The 24,525-nt window shown below is 39.6% G+C and overlaps 1 protein-coding gene across 1 annotated transcript in view; it reads left to right on the top strand.

The window, feature by feature from the left end:
- camk1b (calcium/calmodulin-dependent protein kinase Ib) overlaps positions 1-24,525 on the top strand; it is a 38,367-nt gene extending 13,842 nt beyond the window's left edge. Inside the window, exons 3-12 of the mRNA XM_070852190.1 lie at positions 8,744-8,875; positions 15,393-15,467; positions 16,715-16,853; positions 17,299-17,425; positions 17,664-17,739; positions 17,998-18,110; positions 19,490-19,568; positions 19,817-19,904; positions 20,694-20,823; positions 21,037-24,525. Coding sequence (XP_070708291.1) covers positions 8,744-8,875; positions 15,393-15,467; positions 16,715-16,853; positions 17,299-17,425; positions 17,664-17,739; positions 17,998-18,110; positions 19,490-19,568; positions 19,817-19,904; positions 20,694-20,823; positions 21,037-21,134 — 1,057 coding nt within the window. The 3' untranslated portion in view covers positions 21,135-24,525. The remainder of the gene's footprint in view (positions 1-8,743; positions 8,876-15,392; positions 15,468-16,714; positions 16,854-17,298; positions 17,426-17,663; positions 17,740-17,997; positions 18,111-19,489; positions 19,569-19,816; positions 19,905-20,693; positions 20,824-21,036) is intronic.

Consider the following 24,525-nt stretch of genomic DNA (forward strand, 5'->3'; position numbering starts at 1 on the left):
CATACAGGAGTTATGAGTAAAGCTCATGGCACGCGATCCCGTCTCTCCCTCCTCATCTGTTTTCTCATCTCTTCTCTCTGTATCTTTTTTTTTTTAAATTATCATTCTGAGATATCATTTGAGCTCAAAAAGTGTGCAGACAGTCTCCTGCTCACTTTTTAAGCGAAGTTATCAAGCGCATTACAGAAACAAAAAAACAAAAAAAACTCCTGATTCGTTCTGAGACGAACACACTTTCATTCTGACACTCCAGCATTCGTAGCAATGAAAGTTTAACCTTTCCTTTGAAAAGTGACAACTTTTTTTTAAGCTCTTTATTGGGTTTCACAATAATTAAAAGTACAAACTCCGACCCGATCCTGAAAATCCATCCCTGCTTATGGCACCCTCAGCCCTTCAGCCCTGCCCTGACCTAATTCGAACAGAAGCCTGCGTCTCAGCACAGCACAGCTCAGCATGGCATAGCCTGCTGTTCCTGGAATACATACACGCACGTACACACGCACACACACACTCACACAAACACACAAACATGCATATATTCCTACTATCTGGCCCACTTATGCATCTTCCATCTGCTCACAGCAATATATCCCCCTAACACTTTAAAGTACACTGGCAGGCTTGTCATGTACATCTTCCCACAGTCTTTCTCCATTGTTATAATCCCTTATTGCCCACATTCCCCCTCATGACAAGCTGTCCACATATCAGCAAACTTGGCCGAGAAGACTTTCCTTGTGCTTTTCATGTCTGGCACCAGAAATCCTTAGGGAAGCATGCTCTTTGCTTTGCAGATTAATTACAGTCCACTATGCGATTCAGCTTGGGATAGTGGTTTTTTAAGTGTGTTTCAAAGCAATCCCTTTCAGTGAGTGGACTTGAAACGGTGGGAAGTTGGATCTCTTCTTCGCTTACATGAGAATAAAGCCCTTGAAGTTGCATTAATTGAGTTTAGCCCACTGAACAGCTAATGTGTGAGCACACAGTTGACTACATCCACTACAGAGCAACACTGTCCTTCCATTGGAGTCCAACATTCGCTCTGCTTTTAGCTGCATATTTGCATAAATATTTGTGTTTAGCTCACTAGATGTTCGACATTCTTTAGCAGCTACTTACTAAATCTTTGGTGTTTGGTGGCAGATAGTTTACAGTGGGTTTATCAGTTTTTTGCTGAAAATAGTGGCCTTCTGCTAATTGAAACTGTATTGTTGAGAGCTGTGCGACTGAACTACTAAATGCACTAACCATAAAAGTAAAACGTTAAGCTAAACACTGCTAAGAATCTGTACAGCTGCAGAGTGGATCATAGTTCTCTGTGCACTAGAGCTTCTTTTTACTTACTGTTATATATAAGTTCTCTGAACTATCCTGAGCAACAAGGACGCTTCAAACGTAATTGTGCAAAGTAAAAATCCCATCACACAACTGTAATGGACATCCCACGCTGGCCATTGAAAAAGTCAAAACATTGTTCAGCACTTATGTGTACTTAAATAACATTTACAGTTGTTTGCAATGCACATATATGGTTCATGGTATGTAATGTGCACTCCAGATGTTCAAATGTAAATTGTTAGTCATTCCCACATTCAGATCTTCTGATCACTTTACTCATGCCAGTGCATCACTATGTTGCTCTTATTTCTTGCTATGAAGTCTTCAACCAAAGGACACAGTTAGTGGCAGTGAGTCAAACATGAAAACACTCATATTAGGGGATTATCAAGATGAGAGAGAACAAAACATGATGATACCAGCAGATTATGTTTATCATCAGTTAAACGTGAATAATCCCTGTGTTATGAATACATATTCATCCTGAAACATTCTCAGTTCACTACAACCTAAGCAATAATCAACAGCACAGGAATGTTTATTTTCACACGTGGGATTTTACTCAGAGGAAAAGGGATTCGAGCTCATGCACAAAGTGCTTCAGCACCACAGTAAGGTTCCCTCATCAACACGTAGTTTTATAGATAGATTAAAGCAATGCTGACATATTGTCTTATTATCTCTTACTGAGTCAGCGACCTACTTTCTAAGAACTCTGGCCCACCAGACACTGTTAAGCATTCTATTTTTCATAAAAAATGAAAAGAAATTAAATGTCTCACTACCCAAACAGTACTAAAAACGCACCAAACAGTGAGCCCTAAGCCACAGGATTTATTTTAAACCAAATAATAAATAATTAAAAATACCAGTGGCTTAGTGCATTACCTTAAACCTGCATCAACTTGGATTTTTTTTGGCCACTTCAGCACAACAAGCTGTAAAGTATTCGCTCTCCCTTTAGCTTTGTTTTGGTTTATATCAGCTCCTGAAGGAAATGCTCCAGTGTGTTCACCAGCTAGTCGCTAACTTCGCCTGCTGTTTGGTGCTGAGCAGGAAGTGGACAGTGAGTTTTTCTGGAAACTACTGATTACACTGGTGAGGGAAAATAAAGCCAAAACAATGAGCTGAAAGACGTTAAAACACTATAATTCTCTGTGGCTTCATCACGACTAGTGACCTCTTTCACATTACACACAGTAATTTGATCAAAAAAAATGAATATATTGATTATAGCAGCTTTAAGGTCTCACCTATTAGGGATTAGGGGACCCAAACAGAAATTACTATGGTGTTAAATTATGTATCTCCATTCAATATTTTAGAGAAATGTGTGCTTGCTGTTAGGATTGTGTTATTTCTCAGATAATGAGGGCGGTTGTGGTTTGGTTCCGTCGATCTTCATGTTTGGAGAGCCCACAGAGCAAAGATGGTCTTTTTATGTTTCAGGGCCAGTATCACAGTGGGGCGTCTCTCAGCTCTGATTGGACCAGATGGTCCTTCCCTATGTCTCTCTGACCTTTCCACAGTTACCATTTTGTCAACTGCTTACATATCTTCTTGACCAACTTCTCAGCGGGACAGATGGTGCTATTTGTTGCAGTTTCAAAAACGTGGGATTTATAGGAAGAAAAAATACATGGCAGATAGTCAAGGAAAGTCTGTGTTCTCAAAACACCGCAGCACGAGGAAAGTTTTTTTTGTGCATTTTGTGATCAAAATGAGCATTTATATTAAAAACACTTTGTATTTGAGTTTACTAGAATATAGCATTAGACAGACACCAGTGTAGCACTGCAAACGGCAACAAAAAAACCTGTAAAAATTTAGTAAAATGGCAGTAATAGCATTTAGGCCTTACTTGGCTCTGCAAAAATGTAATGCAGATTATGTTTGTCCTGTGGTGATTGCATGTAAAGGTGTCACAGTAATAGTTAATAATACGTTTATGGTCTTTGGAAATCATTGGAGCTCAGCTGGTGTTATCTGTCTGGACGTCACCGCAGCTTCTCAAACTATCTGCTTTATGTCATGTGCCTGTGTGTTTGTTGTACGGGAGTGAACACAAATTCATGCATGATGGCATTTGAGACCCTAATTCCTCCGTTTTAAATTCCTTTGATGCACCGGCTGAGGCGTAGTGGGAAACACACATGAAAAGGTTGCTTGTAGCGACAGAAACTAAGCAACACCTAGTCTGTATTTCAAGCAAGCAGCTTACTCAGAGACAGGGAAGACTGATGTAGTAAAGAAGTGAAAGAGCCATGTTGATATTTGGCCTTCTTGAGCAGGGGAAGTAAAAGGGCTGCTTCTTATCCAATGGATTTGTGCACAATAGCTCAATGTCGATCACTGGAATATATGTTTTTTTCAGTGGCATGTAAATATTTACTTTGTTTGAGGCTCTACACATTCAAATTTAGTTTCTGCCTGTCTGTATTTAAACTCTTGTGTAAAGTATTTGCACAGTGAATTTCTGAGAATGCTCCCTACTGTTTGGATAGTGGAAGTAATTGTGTCTTTATTGAAGGTTTAGTGATTAATAGTGTGTGTGTGTGCGGTGTGTGTGTGGTGTGTGCGTGTGTGAGTGTCCTGTTAGGAACAGGAACAGCTCAGTAAACACGTTTGTTTACCTTATAATCCAGTTGAAACCTTTGCTTGGATTAGGCTCTTAGCAAATTCACCACCCTACTCAGCACCCATCATGTTTTCTGTCAGGATTTTTATCCTCTCTCTGTCCACTAGAAGCTATTTTTGCCCTGTCTCTCTGGTTTTCAGGGACATTGTTGTATTTTGGGGGGCTAATTCTAATGAAGTGAGGTTACTGTAACGTTTGTCCCACGGCTGAAAACAGACTTTCAACTATTCCATCCTTTTGGTTGAAATAAACACTCCATAATAGAGTCTGTAGGCAGGCACTTGGAGAGACCCTATGCTACCAATGAGAGACAGGACAGGGCTTAAGTGTGATAGCATCTTTCTCCTCTTCATCAGTGCAATTGAAAATCATTCCAATAACAGTGAGTTGTAATTGTAAGCAGATGTCATCTGCAGTGGAACTAAGCAGGCCATTACCAGCTAATAGCAATATTATCATTACTATAATGTCCAGAATAAATATCATGGCCTTGTTTTATTTAATGTGTTGCATGGTCCTCTTTTAAATGGGGCTGTGTTTGTGTTAGAGGTTATTGTTCAGCACTGTAGAAATGTAACCCGACAGTTCACTGACATTCAGAAAGAAGGAAGTATCTTCTGGAAAACAATGTCATTTTGTGAGGGGAAGTCAGCGTTGAAATCCGTCTGTTCCTGACAAACAGTTTTGCACAGGCTTAACCTGTCGTCCAGCTGAACAAAGGATGTTGTCTTGCTTCATTTGCACGTGTAAGCAGTGAGGTTCAAGTGCTGCAGTTTGTCGATATTTCACAAGACAAATATGTGCAACTGTAAGCGGTTTGCTTGCAAAATATCAAACAGACAATGGGACTATCCACAGTCAAAGACACATTAGTGTTCTCAGATTTTCCCAATGTTTGTGTGAACCACTGTATGAAGCTTCCCCAGAGCCCCTTGGTTTGTCAGCGGGTGCATGGAGAATGTCAACTAAATCCTCCAGATGCTACACAGGAATTTGCAGCCCCGACAGCCTCCTCCACACAGCTGGACTCCTGCCAAAGCTAATGGCCTTTATGTGACAGTTTTGCTTTCTTGTTGAGATGTGACCACAAGGCCTCACTCCCAGGATAATTGTTACTTTAATCAGGAAACAGGCTGTGCCCTGTTGCTTTGAGGTTAATAACACCAGAGAAGCTGTAAGTAGGTCACTCTGGATAAAACATGTTATGGAAATGTACCTTTTGAATACCGTAAGTTAGATAGTACAAATTACTCCTCATTTAATTCGTATACCTTCTGCTATAGCAATTATTCTTTTTACTTCCTTTCCCATGATACCTTGTACACTTAGCTTGAGTTTCTCAATCTTGGGGTTTGGGCCACATGTGGGATCTCTTAATATGCAGCTGGGTTCATGAGAGTCACATATCAGTGTTTCTAAGATATTGCCTAAATTAAAAAGAGGCAGCTCTGCCAAATGAAATAAAAGATTATGCTGTACGAGAGAATCATTATCATGATTAGAGCAAAGATGTGCAAATGTAGATGTGTGCACACTGATTTCGAGATTGATTCCAAGATAAGATGTACCAGCACATTTTTGTGAAATTCTTTATTTGGGAGAAAAGAAAAAAATGTATGAAAATAAAATAAAGATATATAAGGCAATAGGGTTTGATAGCAATGAAAAGTATAAATTCAATAAAAGTATTTATATATCTGATATAATAATATATAATATATATTTAAAAACATCCAAACATAAGATGTCAAACAGATTGAAAGCAATAAAAGGTGGTTATGCAGTCGATGAAAAGATGCTTATATGAAGAATCACCAAATCCACCTCAGTGGTTTGATGTGTGAGTCAGTGCAAATACAGCGGCAGTCTCAAGTGCACACACAGCTACTTAATGCTGTACACACTACAAGATAAACTTTTGCAAGCCAGAAAGTACATGCTGTGTGCATAGTGTGCTCTCAGAAAATACACACCTGTTTTGCTGTTGAAACACCCGGAGGGTCTGCCGGAGGAGAAGAGAACATTTTCCAGTTGAGTAACACAGGTGCAGAATAAATATCATTTGTGTTTAAGCAGTCAAACACACCGTGGATCAAAACATCAGTAATGTCCCAGTATTCTGGTGCACATATTGTAGATGTAGATATAGAAAAATAAAGCAAACACATTCATCCAAATGACGGATTTGTAAAACTGGGAAGACTTCTCTAAGATGCACCTCAAAGTTTGAGTTAAATCATCAAAGCAAAGTACACTACGATGTTTTGTAGAAATATTAGGGGGCTTTGCTTTGTTCCGAATTTTAAAAATGTTACTGTAAGCATGTTTTTTTTTTTCTGGACAGCAAAAGAGGACAGGCGTTGCAGTCTATAGGTCACGCACTTCCTTTTCTACTCACACTGGCAGGGAACCACGCAATCTGATAAAGTATCTTAGTGACTGGATGGTAATGGTTCCTCTCTGCCCACACATGCAGCTATATGTGGCTGAAGAGATATTGTAAGGCACAAACTGACAGCCGACATCCTCACACACACACACGCAGCTTTGTTTTCACATAACCTCAGAGGATGTTTGTGCGTCCATTTTACAGTTTGCAGAAGAGTAGCAGGTAGTGGTGTAAGGTCTTGTCTTTGTGTTTGATACAGTCTTTCTATCTATCTATCTATCTATCTATCTATCTATCTATCTATATTGTAGCTTTAAACCTTCAACCTTTGTGCCACATGTTTTGGTGAGACAGACATGTTTGAACACACTGACACTGCCAACATTTATTTTCAGCGCTGTTGTACTGATCTAGCCTGGCAGGAAACAAACATTTGTTCACCATGAGTTGACACAGAGCGAATGACTGCCTGGCAACAAAACATAAGAGGACGTATGAGTGAGATCTGATGTGCAGACATCCCTGTAAAAATTCAAACACACTCTCCCAGGAATGCAGTGAACCATGAAAAGAAGTTTTTCTTTGATTTTTTTTTGTAACACTGCCATGTTTGTAGTGTATAAAATTGAAAAGCATGTCCTACTGTATATTAGTTATGATAATTACCACTGTCAGACTTGTAAACAGCACTTACATACACATCCAAGTTGCAATTATGACCGGGATTTTTCTTAAAGCTCTGAAAATCCAACTTGGCACCTAATAATATGGAAAAACAAAGACTAACGCCTCACGTCAGCCAATTCACAGTATTTTCATCCCTCACATGGCAATAACACAACCATCTTGAGAATCCTTCCCACCTCTGCAGTCCGTCCCATATGACATGAACACGGCAGAAGGTCTTGTTTGTAGAATACACAGATGTTTTGCATTGGGGCCAATTACTGGAATGCTTGTATATACACTGGAGCGTTCCTTCATGCCCCGCATGCCTCATAAGGTCTTTGACCAAAAGTGTGTGTTCTAAAATAAACCTTATTTACCATTAAGTCATCTGTATGGAGGAATATGTTTGACGTGCAAAACACTGGACCATATGGAAGTTACTGTGGCAGCGCTGAGGATTTTCAATGCAGCCTAAAGGTGATGCAGGCTCACGTGCTGCTTTACCTTCAGCAGCAGCAGCATTTCTTTGACGTTTCACTCACACTTGACTAAATCAGTATTAATTATGTTATTTATGAGGGTTTCTTTTCCTTCCAGTGCCAGGCCTCATTGCAGTTGTACTACTAATCCTATTAGTGTAATATTCAGTTGAAACCTATAATTGTGAGTCAGGAATCCATGTAGTTATTATACAGTTTTGGATCTCAGTCAGAAATCTCTGGGCCTCAGCCAAAACGCCAGAGGTCCGCCTCTACTGTTAAATGGGTCATGGGAAAATGCTAAATATTTTCTGCCTTTTTTTTTTTTTGTTTCAGTTCTGCTGATTTACTTGTTCTCCATTATTGACTTTAGTTGTTAGGGAGACACAGAGAGACAGAAAACAGAAAACAGAAAGAAATGTAGGTGTTTATTGTCGAAAGTGTGAGGGCAGATTCAGTCACACACTCACATACTATTCTGTCTGTCTGACTGTAAAAATGCTGTTCTGTCTGTATACATTTGACAACACACAGCACTAGATTATTAGATATTGTTAAAACCTAATGCTAAAGTAGAATAACCCATGGAGTGAGCTGCCATGTCCACAGACTCATATGAACTATTCAACTACACTGTGTGGTATCAGAGCACTGCTTCACACACACACAGATCCAAATATTTGAACCAATCAGTGTACATTGTAAAAATCTGTCAAACATATCAATTATCTCGACCTTTCTGCAGTATTATTATTAACTTTAACATCAGTAACACATGTGGAAAGAAAGCAAAAAAGCCTGTTACTATACAGGATGTTCCATGGAATGATAATATACACTGTGACCATGCTGTCGATTGATGGGCATCACACGAAGGATGAAACTTTGAATTTAAAACAGTTTTGAGTCAGTATCACTGACCTCAGCATTTGATATTGGTGTTTCCAAATTGTCCCACCAAATTGTTCTCTCTCCAAAACTTGACTCAGCAGCAACCCAGAGACTTCAGGAGGAGGCTGAAGTTAAAAATAAATACAATCTGGCAGCAGCAGGCTAGCATTCCTACTAGCGCTCGGATGTAAGCAGCCAAGTTATCACGAAAGTGAGGCCAATGTAACGTTGAAGCCGGAGTTTCCCCTGTTTTTCTCCACAATGTCACAGCTGCATTCACAGCCGAAGATGAATGGATTGAGGTCTGACAGACTGACCGGTGTATTTGTGTTTCAGGGGAGCTTTCTCTGAGGTGGTCCTGGCCGAGGAGAAGAGGACGCAGAAACTGGTGGCTATCAAGTGCATCCCCAAGAAGGCATTAGAGGGCAAGGAAAACAGCATTGAGAATGAGATAGCAGTCCTGCACAAGTAAGTTTACTTACTATTATTGTTACTGATCAATACAACATAATGCATAGTAATGATATGTAAAATACAAGTGTGTTTTATTAAGACAGCCTGTACTGTAACCATATGTTTGTGCAGCGTTTGCCTGATCTGAAATACTAGCCACAAGGTTCAAGATGGTAAATTTTTCATCACTGTAGCTCCATTACTGCATTATGTAAGTTGTATCACATTACTGGATATCATATATGTTGCATATGACACATACTGTAGTAAAATGGTAAACTATGATGAACTTAATCTACTTTTCATTCGATCTCTTTAAGACTTGGATACATATTTTTGGATCTATGCATTCAGTAAAGGGAAAAAAACGTTCCCAACAGGGCGTATTAAAGGGCCAGTTCACCTAAATTACTGAAAATCTCACTAAACTGTATTCATATCAAGCCATTCTGATGAAGTGCAGTACATTAAAAGTGAGTAGAATCTCCTATGTGGTCTTCAAATGGCATGTTGATTTGATTTGAATTCAACAACAGCTTGTATTTCTGGTTGATCTAGAAAAAAAAAAAATGCAGATCCCACTGTGAAGTTTTCATTTGAACCACTTTCTTCTGAAGGAAAAATCTCTATGAAACCTATTGACAACATTTCTTGTGGATTAGCCAGATCTTCTGGAAAAGAGATACTGCAGTTGATTTAATTTATGTGTAATTTTTCAGGCATTACCTTAAACACAACAGCATTCACCAACCCTTTAACTTAAACGCACACAACAATAAAAACAATACTTATATCAATCAAGTTAGCTAGTACAATACAGCTTTACAGCAATAAAAACAAGAAAAATGAACTCTTGATGATTATAACACTTGAAAATACAACTAATCTACCTTAGCCCTTGTTTCTAGATGTATTATATTGCAAATATAAGTGGTTTTGCTTGTAATATGGAGTCACATGCCCAGGTGTTCTGTCTACCTGTACAAGAGATATAATGTTTTATTGTATAAAGACAAAGGCAAGAGACAATAGCACCTGTAATTGTGGAGTGATTCAAACGTTCTTGTCTTTAGATGTGGAGAATTACAGGCAATGGTGAAAATGTCTGATCTACATTGAGTCCCAAGTTATTTTTAGAGCTCTTGTTGCCTGGGTTACAGGAGACACAACTCTAGCCAATATTCAGCTACGATCCCTCCTGAGGTGAGGATGGTGGAATGAGAGTGGTGGGAGGTTACTTAGCTGTTCGGTCACAAATCTGACAAATGGAGTAAGCTGAGGTAAACTTGGCCTGAAGATCGGGATCGGCTCTCCCTGTCTGAAGTTTGTATAGACTCATACAGAGGTTTCATTACTCATTTTAACATGTCATGCCTGGGGACGAGTACTGACTCAAAGGATAACTCCAGTATTCTTAAACTTGTGTCCTACTTTTAATTTTTTGGGCTCGAAATGACTGGCAGGCCAAAAACGGGTGGCCAATGAGCTACAATGGCTGTTATGTAATGCATCACCACTGACAGCCTCAGAAAGTGTCCAACAACATCACAGAAGTGATCCCAACAGAGGTAGATCCTTTTCTTTTAAATAGAAACAGCCAATTTATCGTGTTATTCAAACCCACCAGACTCAAAGACAAAACCAGCAACTTTACCTCACAGAACATGGGAGTGGCTGGCCTACTGCTGTCTTGAGTTACACAAATATTGTGTTGGAACTGCACTAACCCCTTAAAGCACTAAAGTCACACAACAAGTCAAACTGATTGAGACAACAGTAGACCAGCAACTCCCCTGTAAAATTAATGTTTTTGTTAATGAAGTCTGGTGGCTTTTAAACAAGTAATATATCGATCTTGCAGATCTTAGAGGTCTTTGTGTAATGACGTCAGACATTTAGAATAACAATCTGAGCTGGTAAGTGGCAAAAACAAGCACTTTTAGTGGCTGCACTTTGTCTGACACAATAGCTCTGAAGGATTATATTCCAGCTATCATAGCTTGTTCGTTGCCCATTTTCAGCTGCCTGCTGAGGTGATGTACAGGAGCAGTCCCAAAACTCTTTTTACTTACCGCTCATTTCCAAACCAAAATATGTAAAAGAAAAATAGGGCCCAGGTTTAAAAGTATGTTAATGTAGGCAATGGGTCAAATGACTACATGTAATGTAAAAGGTGTGGCTCATAGTAATGAACGCAAAGAGAATCATCACCCGACTCTGATATCTATTCTGCTCTGCAGTCTTTCAGATCATTGCTTTGGTTTTACGGTTTGCAGTATTGCTGTTGGGATTCAGTCCCATCGCTCCCATCAGCCTCATTTCCAGCAGCATTTAAGAGTTCTGATCCAGATATTTTCTGCTGCTTTTGATTGGTGTAATTTTAAGCAAAAATAGTGTAATACCTGAACACTTGAGCAGTTGATTTCCTTTAGTTTGCAAGGTCACGTAATTCAGTCCAGTTAAAGATGTAAGATGTAATCACAAATCAAATCCCAATTTGTGTCAACAATAGAATACACCCATACAATTGCTGTCACTCTACTTTTTTATCTCCTTCTAAAATAAATAAATGACCTGTACAGTGGCACAACACTGTAAATTGACAGCGAAGTGAACCTGGTCTCTTGTTTTGAACAGAGGAGACGAGCTGGCACATAAAATGTTATTGTGAGACTCAGTGGCAGAACATTACAGGGCTGACTCTACTTCTGCTTCTTCCTGTAATGCCAGAGCCAAATGTGTCATCTCGACTTTTCTTTAATGACTCGTTTGGTCCCTGGCAGTAAATTTATCAGTGTTTATTTAATGTGTGAAACTCTTGTAACAGGGCTTTGATGTGAATTAAAGAAAATATTTTACTAGTAATTTAGTGTCTAACGGCCCACTTTGTGATGGACAGATGCAGAGCCATATGATCCTCATTGGTTACGCTCAGTCGACTCATATCTGATCCAATTACTGTTTGTAATATAGCTCTCCAGCCTAATGGTAGCTTGATATATCTCTAATGTAGTCATTTTATCTAGACTAAATATTTACTGAAACACAGACGTGCAAATACAGTGACTAACCACACTCTGCTAAGCCATTTGTAGCCGTGCCAGTCACTTGACTTGGTGTGAAGTTACTGTGCAGGCTCTGTTGAACATCTGAAAAGACTTAATATGACTGCATAGCATAGCTGAAACATGTAATTGGGATAGAAATGTCATGTGGAGCCATCTCAAGCCTCTCCTGCTCCCAACATGACCAAATGTCCCCCTTTTCTGACTAAGTTTGCAGTGTTAGACGTGCATGTGTGAGATGTAGCGAGCACAGAAAGTCATATGAGTCATATAGTTGTCGTACACAGGGCATTCATTACTCATGACTTGTTATGTACACTGTACATTTACATGCACCTAAATAATTGCATGACAGCTTTTTGAAACAAGCTGAATTCTAACACAGCTCCTAATATCGCTAAACTCCTATGGAGAAATCTGATTCTCTTCACTTTAATTAATAAATCCCTCCTCACCTGAGATACTGTTTGTGAAATAAGAGAGAGAAAAAGAGGTTTCTGGGAAGAAACACTCCACAAAAACAGAATGCGTTTTAGAAAACACTCCTCCCACCACAGGAACTAAGATCCTGCAGATATTGTAAGAAGCATTCATTCATCCATGGCCGGCCCACTCAGCGCCCTGGAAAAAAGACAAAAGGAAAGAAAAGAAAAATTGTGTCACCAATGTGAAGGGAAACAAATAAAATACAGAAACAAACATACAAAAAAATTAAGAGTGATGCCAGAGGCTGTGTTTCAACTCGCAGATTTAGTGAGGCTCTAATTCTAAAGGTTCCTCAAGTAAATCAATAAACTTTGAAATTATTTGTCGAGAAACTCAGCAGAGTATGGATTTAAGAATTCGTATGTCTCCCAGTCTCACCCAGATGTCAGATGTAGGCGTGAATGGCTGCAGAGCTGGCAACTGTGCTCTCTTAATTTGCTGACTTCTATATTCTGATGCCTTGTGAGACCTACAGGTGCTGACAGGGGCCAGCAGATGACTCACCAGCCCTCAATAGACAATTCAGCTCTCTGACGATCACCATGACCGGTGTCCACCACAAGGTCGTCACCCCGACAAACACAAACCTGCACAGGCGTTCAAGCTGAATGCAGCACTGCTGTACCACGTGTGTTCGACCCTCTTTAATTGCACGTGAAAGTGCAAGCTCACACGCGTTCACACGTGTCCGCTCACTCTGCAGGTTTAATCCATCCTTCACTGGGTCCGTCTCTCTTTGCACGCCAAGCTAAGCAGATGAATGAAGGTGCCCATTGCATTGTTACAATCTGGATAAGAGTCATTGCTGTAATCCAGTATGAGCTGAGGATGACAGAGTTACTGTACTTCCAGTACAGCTTCGACACGTGGCTTTGTGTTGTCTTTGTCTTTCTAGCATCAAGTCAACTCAATAACCCTCAAACACTCATTCATAGTCTGGGTACCGATGTGAATTATATGAATAGGTTACACAAAAACACACAGAGAGCATGACGAGGGCCAAAGACAGAATCAGAATCAGAAATTTGGAGTTAAAGGCACCCAGTGGAGTTTTTGACCATTATTAGCACTCTGGAGCAATCATTTTAAGAGTTTAGATGCACGCGAGATGCACACCATAAATCAGAAACTACCTGACGGATGGATTGATAACATTATTAATCAATTCTACAAACACTTTTTGGTCAATACCATAAAAGAAGTGCGGAAACTACCAGGGTTTAAACAGACATTACATTCCTACATGTCCTAAAATTGTTTGCTGGTGCAAAAAAGACACTTAAGTCACTTTTCAATAAACAAGATCCTATTGTGAATAGCAAACATCAGAAAATGCTTGCAGCAAAAATACAAACGAGCTGCTCATTATGCACCACGATACCTCTAAGTAAGTAAAAAGAAACGGTAACTAGAGAAAAAATGTTTGCAATGTCGTTCAATATTGGATTTTAACATTGCATAACCCTCGACCCAGTTTGTTACACAGACTGTCGTACATACTATACTGAAACCCAATATGTGTTAATGAGTGTGTGACAATGGCTTGATATATATACTCAGTGGCCACTTTATTAGGTACACCAGTACAGTCTAATGGAAGTAAATACAACATGCATGCCATAACATCTATCTGTACAAAGTTTATAATGTTTTGTTTTTGTTCATCACAGTTAAAGGTCGTAGTGAACTACATGATAGTGAGACGCGTTTCTAATGTTTTGCCCCTTACATACGTGAGTAAGTCAGAATATTAGAAACGCCCCTCAGGATGAACTAACTATGACCTCAGTGACGTGTAAAACGTGTCATTTAATGAGCACAACTATGACACTGTCAACAAAATTGAAGTCATAGGCATCATAAATGTTGACTTTATGGCAGAACACTAATATTGGAATTGCAGTAGATTGTACAGGCGTACTCATTGATGAATGCAATTTTTTTTTTTTCCATACTGATTGATATTGATATTTATCACAATATGAGTCTAATATAGTCTATTAACACAAAAAATAGAATAACATGATGCGTGTTTGTTTTTGACCCTTTTGACCCTGCTAGCGCTGCCAACAGCTGGAGAACTATTAGGACATTTAATAAAACTAGTGGGAGGACTAACATAGGCCTGCATTTTCATACTCTCATTATTGGGAAAGCACCTTTTCAGGTGATGGAAAAAACTGGTGTTTCCTGTTCCTGTCATCTGTACCACTTCCATATAATTGATGTTGTGTTACTTTTTTTGCCAATGATTTCCTTGAGTTTGAAGGCTAACGTGAGTTCACTTTCACCGTTGCTTTCATGCCTCTGGTTTATCTCTTTACCAGAGGACGTGTTCTTTCACGTCCTCCGTGTTCACCAGTTGCTCAAACAATGCTTTGCGGTCAGAAGTTGATGTGTACCTTGACATGCACGCCAAAAACTTCAGACCGACGGGCTGTTGTCACGTATTGAGTAAAAAATGTCCACATTTGTTTTATTAAAATGTTTTTAGCAACTTTTATAGCTTTTTTTTCACGATCCCTTATCGTTGTTGTTTTATCACTGTATCAGCCTTAGGTGTGCCAAATAAAGTGGCCACTGATCGTAATACAGATACAGTAACAGCACACACAAATCAGGCAGAGGAGTACAAAAGTAATAGACCTGGTGAGTCATCTTCTCGCCCCTGTCTCAATGGGCAGCAGAGCACAAAGTTCAGCCAATTAGGGAGCTACATGCCATCACACAGTTGTAGCCTCCACTACAGTCAGTAAGAGGTGCATGTGACTGTTGGATCAAGCTCTGTGATGAGCTGAATGTCCCAACTCTACCTACTGGGAAATATTTCAAGGCCCAAACAAGGAATTGTCATGACACAGAGGGAGATTATAAAATACAAATGGCCAGTAGAGTTATTAGTATTATAAGAAGAAGATTAAAATGAATAACTATAACTAATAATAACCCTGTCTGTATTTCTCTTCTCTCTGTCTTCACAGGATTAAGCATGCCAACATTGTGTCTCTGGAGGAGATATTTGAAAGTAAATCACACCTCTACCTTGTCATGCAACTGTGAGTATTCACGTGTGGCCTTGTGTGATTCCTTTTTTTGTGCTGTGTGTTTCAAACTCCCTACTTGCGCTCCCACACACTGCATGTCACATGCCATTAATTTCACTCTGTAACACACTCACATGTGCATGAGCAGACACACACAAGCAAAACACTGTACTCTGCCTACTCATGAGCACCAGTGGGGAGTTCGCCCTCACACCTGCAGCCTGTCAGCCTCCCACCCACCTCAAACTACCGAAATGTCAGAGAGAGAGAGAACAAGGGAAAGGAGAGATCAGGATCAGGAACACTATTAACAGAGAGGCTCCAGAAAATATAAATCATTTATGTATTAATCGCAGTTAATAGCAGATCAGAGGACTAAAAGATAGAGACAGAGAGGGAGGGTGTGCATTTATCAAGGGAAGAACTAGTGGGAATTTCTTTTCTTAAGTGTATTTATGTTCCCTCATAATAGTTTTTGTCTGTCCTCGGAGTATGTTCTGTGCTCCATCTGATTCAGGGTTGCACACTCTTACACGTCAGAGCTTCACAGTAATAGATCTACCTATTAAGTTTTATTGTTAATTTGGGCCAACAATGTCAAAAAAAAATTTGCAAGATCGTGTTAGGTGGTAATGTCTAATAAGGGAACTGAAAGAAATAGATAGCAAAGTGACACAGAGGTTGTCCAGCTGAGTTTTTGCTGACAGAGGTCAGGTCAGTTTTCCTTTACAAACACCTGAAAGCTCAAGACCAGACTCCCACAGTCCTGACCTTTTTTGAAATTCAGCTTCTTTCCTTTATTTTGTGTTTTTCCTCTTCATCTCTTCATCTTGCCTTTCCAAAAGGGGTGTGTGTGTGTGTGCGTGTGTGTGTGTGTTACAGATTTTGTATTGATGGAGTGAGGTCTCCATCTAGTGGCTTGTATTGACTCCCACAACAAAATACTTGTGTCTTTATATCTGAATGCACTCCTTTGTTGGATACATATAACTGTAGTACTTTTCAAAATTATTATAATATTAGTTATATTTCTTGTGTTTCTATATTTCCTTTATGTCCTCTCTCTCTCACTCTGCTTGTCTTGTTCTTCACACATATTTTCAAAATAATATGTTCACACCAAGTCTGTCAGACTTCATCTCCCTGTTCCTCTGTTGCAACTATCAACACGTAACATCTGAAGCTTAGTTGGCCAATCAGTGGGCTCCTTCTGCACTATATATTTAACAAGCTTCACTTGTATACATTCCTCTATCCAGGGTGTCTGGCGGGGAACTCTTCGATCGCATCATTGAGAAAGGTTTCTACACAGAGAAAGATGCCAGTAAGCTCATTCAGCAGATTCTGGATGCCGTCAAATACCTCCACGACATGGGCATTGTGCACCGTGACCTCAAGGTCAGTCCGGGGTCCGAGATACGATAGAAAATATATAATTTTGAATTTTTAACTTGAGTTTTGAGTATTCAAGACCATGCACTGACCTTGTATGAGTAACCAAAATATGTTTAAAAAAAACAACCCTGTTTTCTCTCAAACTGGATGCATGTCTTCTGAATATCTGGAAGTTTCCATCATAGTATGGCTTTGCTGATAGTAAACAAACGTTGACTTTAGTGTTAATCTGTTCTGTACAAGCATATAATCCTTTTATGGAGATTAGTTATTACTGTGTGCATGGGAAGGTGGAGGTGGGTGTGTGTGTGTGTGTGTGTGTCTGTCTGTGTGTGTGTGCATTTCTGTGTCCATGAGAAAACATTGCATGATTTGTATCATTTATGATTATGAGTATTACAATTTGGAATATTATTAACATTTCTGGCTTTGGTTCTGTTCGCCGCAGCCAGAGAATCTGCTGTACTACAGCATGGATGAAGACTCCAAGATCATGATCAGTGACTTTGGTCTGTCTAAAATTGAGGGCTCTGGCAGCGTGATGTCGACAGCGTGTGGAACACCTGGATATGTTGGTAAAGACACTTCAATGCCATTCAGTATCAGCACAGTGCTGGAACAGTAATGTATAATCTGTCTCTCTTATTAAACGCCACCTACAGCTAATCAGAGGCACGTACAGATATTTGAAGTCATGAATCATTTTAGCCTTGTAAAAACTACAAAATTTAAATTTTACAGTTATCACACTAGATGTTGTTTCATCTATCTTACCTATATGCACTTCCATATTACCTTGTTTTGTCCTTGCAGCCCCTGAGGTGTTGGCTCAGAAACCCTACAGTAAGGCAGTGGACTGCTGGTCTATTGGTGTCATAGCCTATATTCTGTGAGTACTCTTTAAGACACAAACCTAGCATAGCACAGGATTAAGGCATGTTTTATATGGATATTTTTGCTTTGAAGCTGTATTTTAAAAGTCATGCCATGTGTATCTTGTTCCAGATCAGTCACTGATTTCCTGTTTTGCATGCTCAGTGCCTTTCTAACCACATGGATAGCAATCTTAACCTCCTGGGATGCTTGTTGTAGAAAATTGCCCGCACGTCTGTGAAACATGACGTCTGTGCCCTCGTGTGTCTCTCAGGTTGTGCGGTTACCCTCCGTTCTATGACGAGAATGATGCCAAACTGTTCGAACAGATCCTGAAGGCAGAATATGAGTTTGATTCACCTTACTGGGACGATATCTCTGATTCAGGTACAACACATATCAGGATATTTTTCCTCAGTGCTCTCATGAAAGCATGATGGAGATTTTTCATGGGGACTGCTAACATGTGTATATTGCTATATATATTAAATGTGTAGGTCTCCAAGTGTTTAATAAGCTCTTTAGAAATGTCAGTTTATTCAAGGGCATAATCGAGGGGATACACAGTGATTTAAGCAGTCAAAACAACAACTTCCCTGACCTTAGGTCCTCTTAGAAATTGACCTGGGTCTGCTCTGTATATTTATTCTAATTAGTTAGTTAATATCTCCAAAGTTATACCAACATACTGAGATCCTCTCACACAGGACACACAGAGGGAGGTCAGCCACTCTGTGGGATACATTTCGTTTCTATTGCTTATACTGGTGATGTCATTCTTTCAGTCACCCCACAGCTTGTGATCATATGTGAGGTTTTAACACTAGACCCCAAACATGTCGTGGAAAAACTCAAGAGCCTGGGATTCTTTAACGTTTTCCAGTTAGGAAAACATCCCTGAAAATGGAAAAAAAAAAGCTCTGGAAAGCTTTTGTACCTATGCAAGAAAATGTACAATCACTTTAGCTGAAATTCGATCTTTGTTCAGGAACGAGATCAAGCTGAAATGTTTCCTCACCAGGCATGTGCTGGCATTTTCTAGTGCAATTATCTTTGCCAAAGTTGTCTATCCTCAGAAAATAAAAGGCATCAAAGGATTGAAACACGCCACCTACAAGATTTTTAAATACAAGTCCTCTCCTGCACCATCTCCATCTCTACTCTGAGGTACACTGACAACAACAAACAGCCCCCTTCGCCCAACAGAAAAAAACAGAAGTAGGCAGCCAGGGCTTGTTAGTATCCATTCACCCACCTGACACTTCTCACCTTGGGCAAATCCTGCCTCCAAGACAGAGACCACCTCTTTTCCAACACTGTGTTTCCAGAACCAGTCGAGCTCTTTCTCATACAGACAGTGATGTCTCAAGTTTTCTAAGCCAGTAAATATTTTATTAAAAAAATATTTTATCACTGCCTTTCACCTTGCAGGTGCTGAGCCCACAAGGCAAGGCAATGATCCCATGTTGATTTTTTTCCCAGTCCTGGCTCTTGGACTGGGTCCCTGTTTCCCTGCCCTGGGCGAGGATCTTGCCAAAGTTTAGAAAAAATTATACAATCGATGCAGCAGCCAATTTTCTGGCATATGGGAATAAAATCAAGTTTTGTTCTCACTTGCTGACAGCAGATAGACTCTGAAATTATATTAGATTAACAAGCTTCCCGTTTTAACCCGATGTTGTAGCTTGGGCCGTCACAAATAAGTAGACCACACCAATTTCTAATGACTTTTGTAGTATTGACTTTTTTAATCTTTTTCATTACAGCCAAAGACTTTATCGTCCATCTAATGCAGAAAGACCCCAACCTGCGTTACACCTGTGAGCAGGCTCTGCAGCACCCCTGGTACTGGTCCTATACTTCTCTGCTTTGATACACTCAGATTGAAGATTTCTGTTGTCTGATTAAAGCCTTGATAATCCATCTGAAGTTATTTACTTGTTTCAACTAATCCAGGTTAAGAATGTTATGCAACCTTTGGTGCTTACAAAATTCTCATTATGACTGTGGCTATAAATGTGACTTCTATCCTCTGCACACACACAAACACCCACACACACACTCTTACGTTTCCTCATTTCTCTGTTTGTCAGGATTGCTGGGGATACGGCTCTGGACAAGAACATCCATGAATCTGTCAGTGCTCAGATCAAGAAGAATTTTGCTAAAAGCAAGTGGAAGGTAAGTCCGACTCCTAATTTGTCTTTTTCTTACATGACTTATGCCGTATGGTAGTGATGGGCAATATGGCCAAAATCTTCTATCATGGTGTATGTAATTTATATCATGATACATGTAAATTCAATTAAGAAATGGTTTGATGCAACCGTACCGTACTTCATTACATTTGATTATTTTCTTTTATTTGGAACCTCCTTACAAATAAAAACTGCCTCACACCAAACACTCGAGTTAAAAACGAAAGCCTCAAAAACAGTAAAATTAACATTCTTTAATAATAGAAGCTTTAAGTTTCCAAATGAGAACAATATTTTCAAGTGTTACAGGTTTTCAGATCCACGTGTGAAAATAAATACTTCAGTCAGGCCTGACTTCAGTGGGATGCCTCCTCCTGCAGAAAACTGTGTAGCTACAATAAAACGTCTGGTCTTGATCTGAACTGTAGGAATTACTCCAAACTACAGCATTCTTTCAGCTTTATTCGCCAAGTATGTGAACACATACAAGGAATCAGACTTTTCCACTGCACTCAGGTGCTTAAACATAAACAGACAATCAAAGAAACAAGAACAACAAATCAGAACAGAGTAAACAAAATATACACATTTAACTGAAGCATTTCTTTTATCTTTTCTGGCGAAAATACTGTCATGTTTAACCCTCTAAAAACTACTAAAATGAAAGTCTGAGATGGTAAAAATGTAATTGAACTGCTCACAGCTCACACTTGTGTCCTATTGTGAGTACTGCTATATAGGTTATATTGTATTCGTCTCTTTTCCTCTGCAGCAAGCGTTCAACGCTACAGCAGTGATTCGTCACATGAGGCGTCTCCAGCTGAGCACCAGCAGCGAGGGACCCAACCCCACCCTGCCCAGTCCATGCCGAACTCATCTTCTGATGCCAGAGGAAAATGCAGGTGCCAGCTATGGTGTAGTTTCTAGTGTTGCCCCCCTCTGAGTTATTCATTAACTCACACACACAAAGCTGGAAATGTTGCAGTAAATAAGCAAACATTTAGCCACTCAGAGGGGAGAATATGTGGATTGCAGATTGCAGATAGTGCAACTCCTTTATTGCTTTTAATGACAAGCAGCTACAGCACTGATAGTGAGTCCTCTTTGTCTCTCAGAGGCTCGTTGTGAAGGGGGCTGCTCCCAGAACGTCGACGGCGGAGCTGACCATCTGTCCAACTGCACCTACCGCTGCCACCCAACCAGCAGGGTGTGATCCCTGCGCCCGCTCCACTTACCTGTCTAATCAATCCCAGTGACTTTCCAATTTTAACCCCTTCGGTGGAACCAGAGGCAACCATCTCCCCCCTTATCTGGTTAGGAATACAGCGTCATTCCAACCTCTCGCCTGCAGGGGGAGCAAGCCTGTCCAGCCTGGGAAGGAAGACCTAAAATGGGAAGAGAGGAGGAGGAGGGAGACTTAATGATAATGATGATGATGATGATGCACCAGAGAGGATCACTTTTACAGACTGAGCTGGTAGTTTGGGATGAGAAATGGGGAGAGGATACAAAGGAAGGAGGGGAGGATAACCTCCTCTACCAGCATGTCAGGGGGATTGTTTTTGCAGACGCAGGACAGAGCTTGTTGGACACTGTTTTTACTCATGATTATTGATTCAATCTGTCTCTGTGTTTGTTTTATTGTTTTATATATTTTTGTGTTGTCTTTTTAACCTCCTACCGTTCAACTTTGGAGCGTAAAAATCCAGAAACTGCATGATCAGGAGAGAGTTTCCCCCCTGCATGTTTTGTTATCTTAGAAATATATCCTATTGGAGAAATGCAGCATCGCAGTAAGATGCAAATGATGGAGTCTTTTGTGCAAAGGTGGAAAGGCATAGAGCATTTCGATATGTTGCCGTATTTTAAATGAAATTGAGTTAAATCTGGTAAATTTTCAGATCTGCAGTCTGTCTTTAAGTCATGCTTTTAGACAATCAGTAACAGAGTAGTTTATGCAATGAAAAGTCCATCTATGTAGCCTTTCTTGCGGCGATATAGTGTTTCCATGCAGTGGTCAGGCTTTTCGAGAGGAAAAGGCTTCTCCTGTCTCTCTTTTTTTTTCACCCCAAACCTCTTTAACCACTCGAGCACAGGGATATATCTTTGTCTAAGGTGCCTTTAGGACATTCAGTATGATGGGTTTATTTTTCGGGGAGCTTCTGAAATGTTATGTCTCTCTCTGCAGAGTTCGTGCAGCGACTTAATATTTTATATGTATCACATTTTCAGCTTTAAAATGCAGCTTTATGCTTTTTTTTGTGTCAAAGTTACGTACTGTAATCTCAGAAGGGAAGCCTGTGCACAAACTCTACACTGCCATTATGGTCAAGTGTATTTTGTTCTACTCTAAACGGAAATAACATTAACATTAATATTGTTCAAACCTTTCTGGAGGGGTTGACCAGGAGAGTCATTTATTTAAAAAAAAATCCTCCAAATAAATGTTTTTTAGACATATATTATAGTTGTTTGCCAGCTTCCTCAATGACACAGTGAAGAACAGCATTCATTTATTTCAATACAAATCCTACGGTACATTTTGTGCAAAAAAAAACTTGCATTTGCAAATCTGGAAAAGCATTGATCAGTGTTCTTAGCCATACGCAAGCCTAGGCTAACTTAGTAAAATTTAGTAGATTGTGTGAATGCAAAAAAAAAAAAAAAACAACCTGCAACCAAAATTTGATATGCATCCATCAACATGTACTGTAAACATACAATCTTTTTCTTCTTACAGTCACATTTTACAGGCACACTTCCTCCACATTCAGTCTGTTGAGAAAGAACCCAGATTAAAGAACGTGAAAATGCATCAGATTGACTCACTTTATCTTTACTGCACATCCATCATCCATGCTTTTTATGTTTGTGTGTGCATGAGGAGTGCATGCTCTCTATTCATTTTTCATTAATCGGACTCCTTTTTAAAGACGTTCATTGGCAAGCTCATAGCACAGTGGTTCTTTTATTGGATTTTATACAGTCTCTGGCGCTGTAAATTCTTCAGAGGAGAATGGTGTCGAGTATCAGATGTTGAGGAGCTTAAGGCACATTTGTTTGAATCCTCTGTACTTCAATTGGGCGGCCTGGTACAGTCAGAAATGGAGGGACTGTTCTGGATCACCGTTCTCCGCGAAGGCAGTTCCTCCACCGACATGAGCTTCATCCGTCCTCATCTGCTCCATCATATCCTACAATTTCTTTTTGAACGTTTCATTCGCTCTCCGATACAACAGTATAGACATTTGGTACTAATTATGTTTGCATGATGTGGCTTATAATTTGTGAATCCCATGATCAACAATGAATAGTGTGTGTGCGCTCCTTGTGATAATGTAACAGTTGCCATGAGATGAGAGCTGGCAAAAGGAGAGATTTTGTCAGAAGTTTTACTCTGGAAAAGGATTTGCCGTGCAGAAGAGTCAACAGCAACAAAGGCATGAAAAGTAATGTGTCAACAGATTAAAGCAAGTTCAATGTCCTGCTTCAAAAAGTATTTTTGAGCTTTATTCTGCATTTCTATTGGGTAGGCGTTTAGTATATTTGGATAGTAATGTAACTGGTCTCCAAACTGTAAAGCATAGTTAAAAGAGTGATTATTTTTTCTGGGATTATCAGTGTGAATTGTTTGTACCTCATGAATTAATGTGACGGAGGAAAACCCAAACAAGCAGAGGAAAGCTGACGCGTGGTGGGAGCCTCGGCTTTATTAATGTTGGCAGACTGACAATATCACAATTAATCTTCTAATAATGAAAACAACTCTTCTAATTTGACATTGACGCAAACGCTGTCATTAAACTGCTGCAATCTGATTTAGCTCTGGCTCTTCGCCTACTGTTGCTGATTAGATTTAATTAATATACAGTGTTTTTTTTTTTTTACATAATCAAGCTCCTTCTTTCGGTTCAGCACACTCAATCCCTGAAGTACTCAAATTAAAATGCTTCCCAATATCCGTAGAACATTTTTTTAAAGCCAAAACTAGAGATATAAATCAGGAGACTAGTTACAACTGAGTGCTGTGAATGTAGATTCAACGAACAATACAAAGTATTTGTTCATGTTTTGTTCTTTGTTGAGGCAAAGAACCTGGAAACAGGAAACTAAAGATTTTTACATTCCAGTACAATGAAACAAGTGATGATAAAATGATACATAACCAAGTACTATCCCATTACCTCACCACACAATCACCTTGGTAGGAAAATACCAAGAGTGAACTTGCCTGATTACAGGGTGTTTAGATAAATTGCTGCAGCTTTTGCATTAAAAAAAAATGCACATTTTTACAGCACATACATTTTGTTCATGGATTTTGCTGTGCATCAGCCTATAAGAAAGATTTGTGTGAAGGTTTCTCCTTTGATAAACCGCTTGTAAAGGGTGGCCAATGTGTGATAAGACGTGTTGTACAAATGAGTATTTGTACCGTAAATATGATGTCTTTTAAGAACTGCTGTTTGGGGCTACAGTAGCGACTGTATGCAAGGCATCATGGGTCGTTGAAAAGTGACTACTGCTCAGTTTGAAAGCCAGTGACTTGTGCTTGGAACAGATTTGTAAGTGAAACATACATTAAAATCCTTGTCTATGCATTA

This window comes from Pempheris klunzingeri, chromosome 2 (genome assembly GCF_042242105.1).
Source record: "Pempheris klunzingeri isolate RE-2024b chromosome 2, fPemKlu1.hap1, whole genome shotgun sequence".
NCBI classification, from domain to species: Eukaryota; Metazoa; Chordata; class Actinopteri; order Acropomatiformes; family Pempheridae; genus Pempheris; species Pempheris klunzingeri.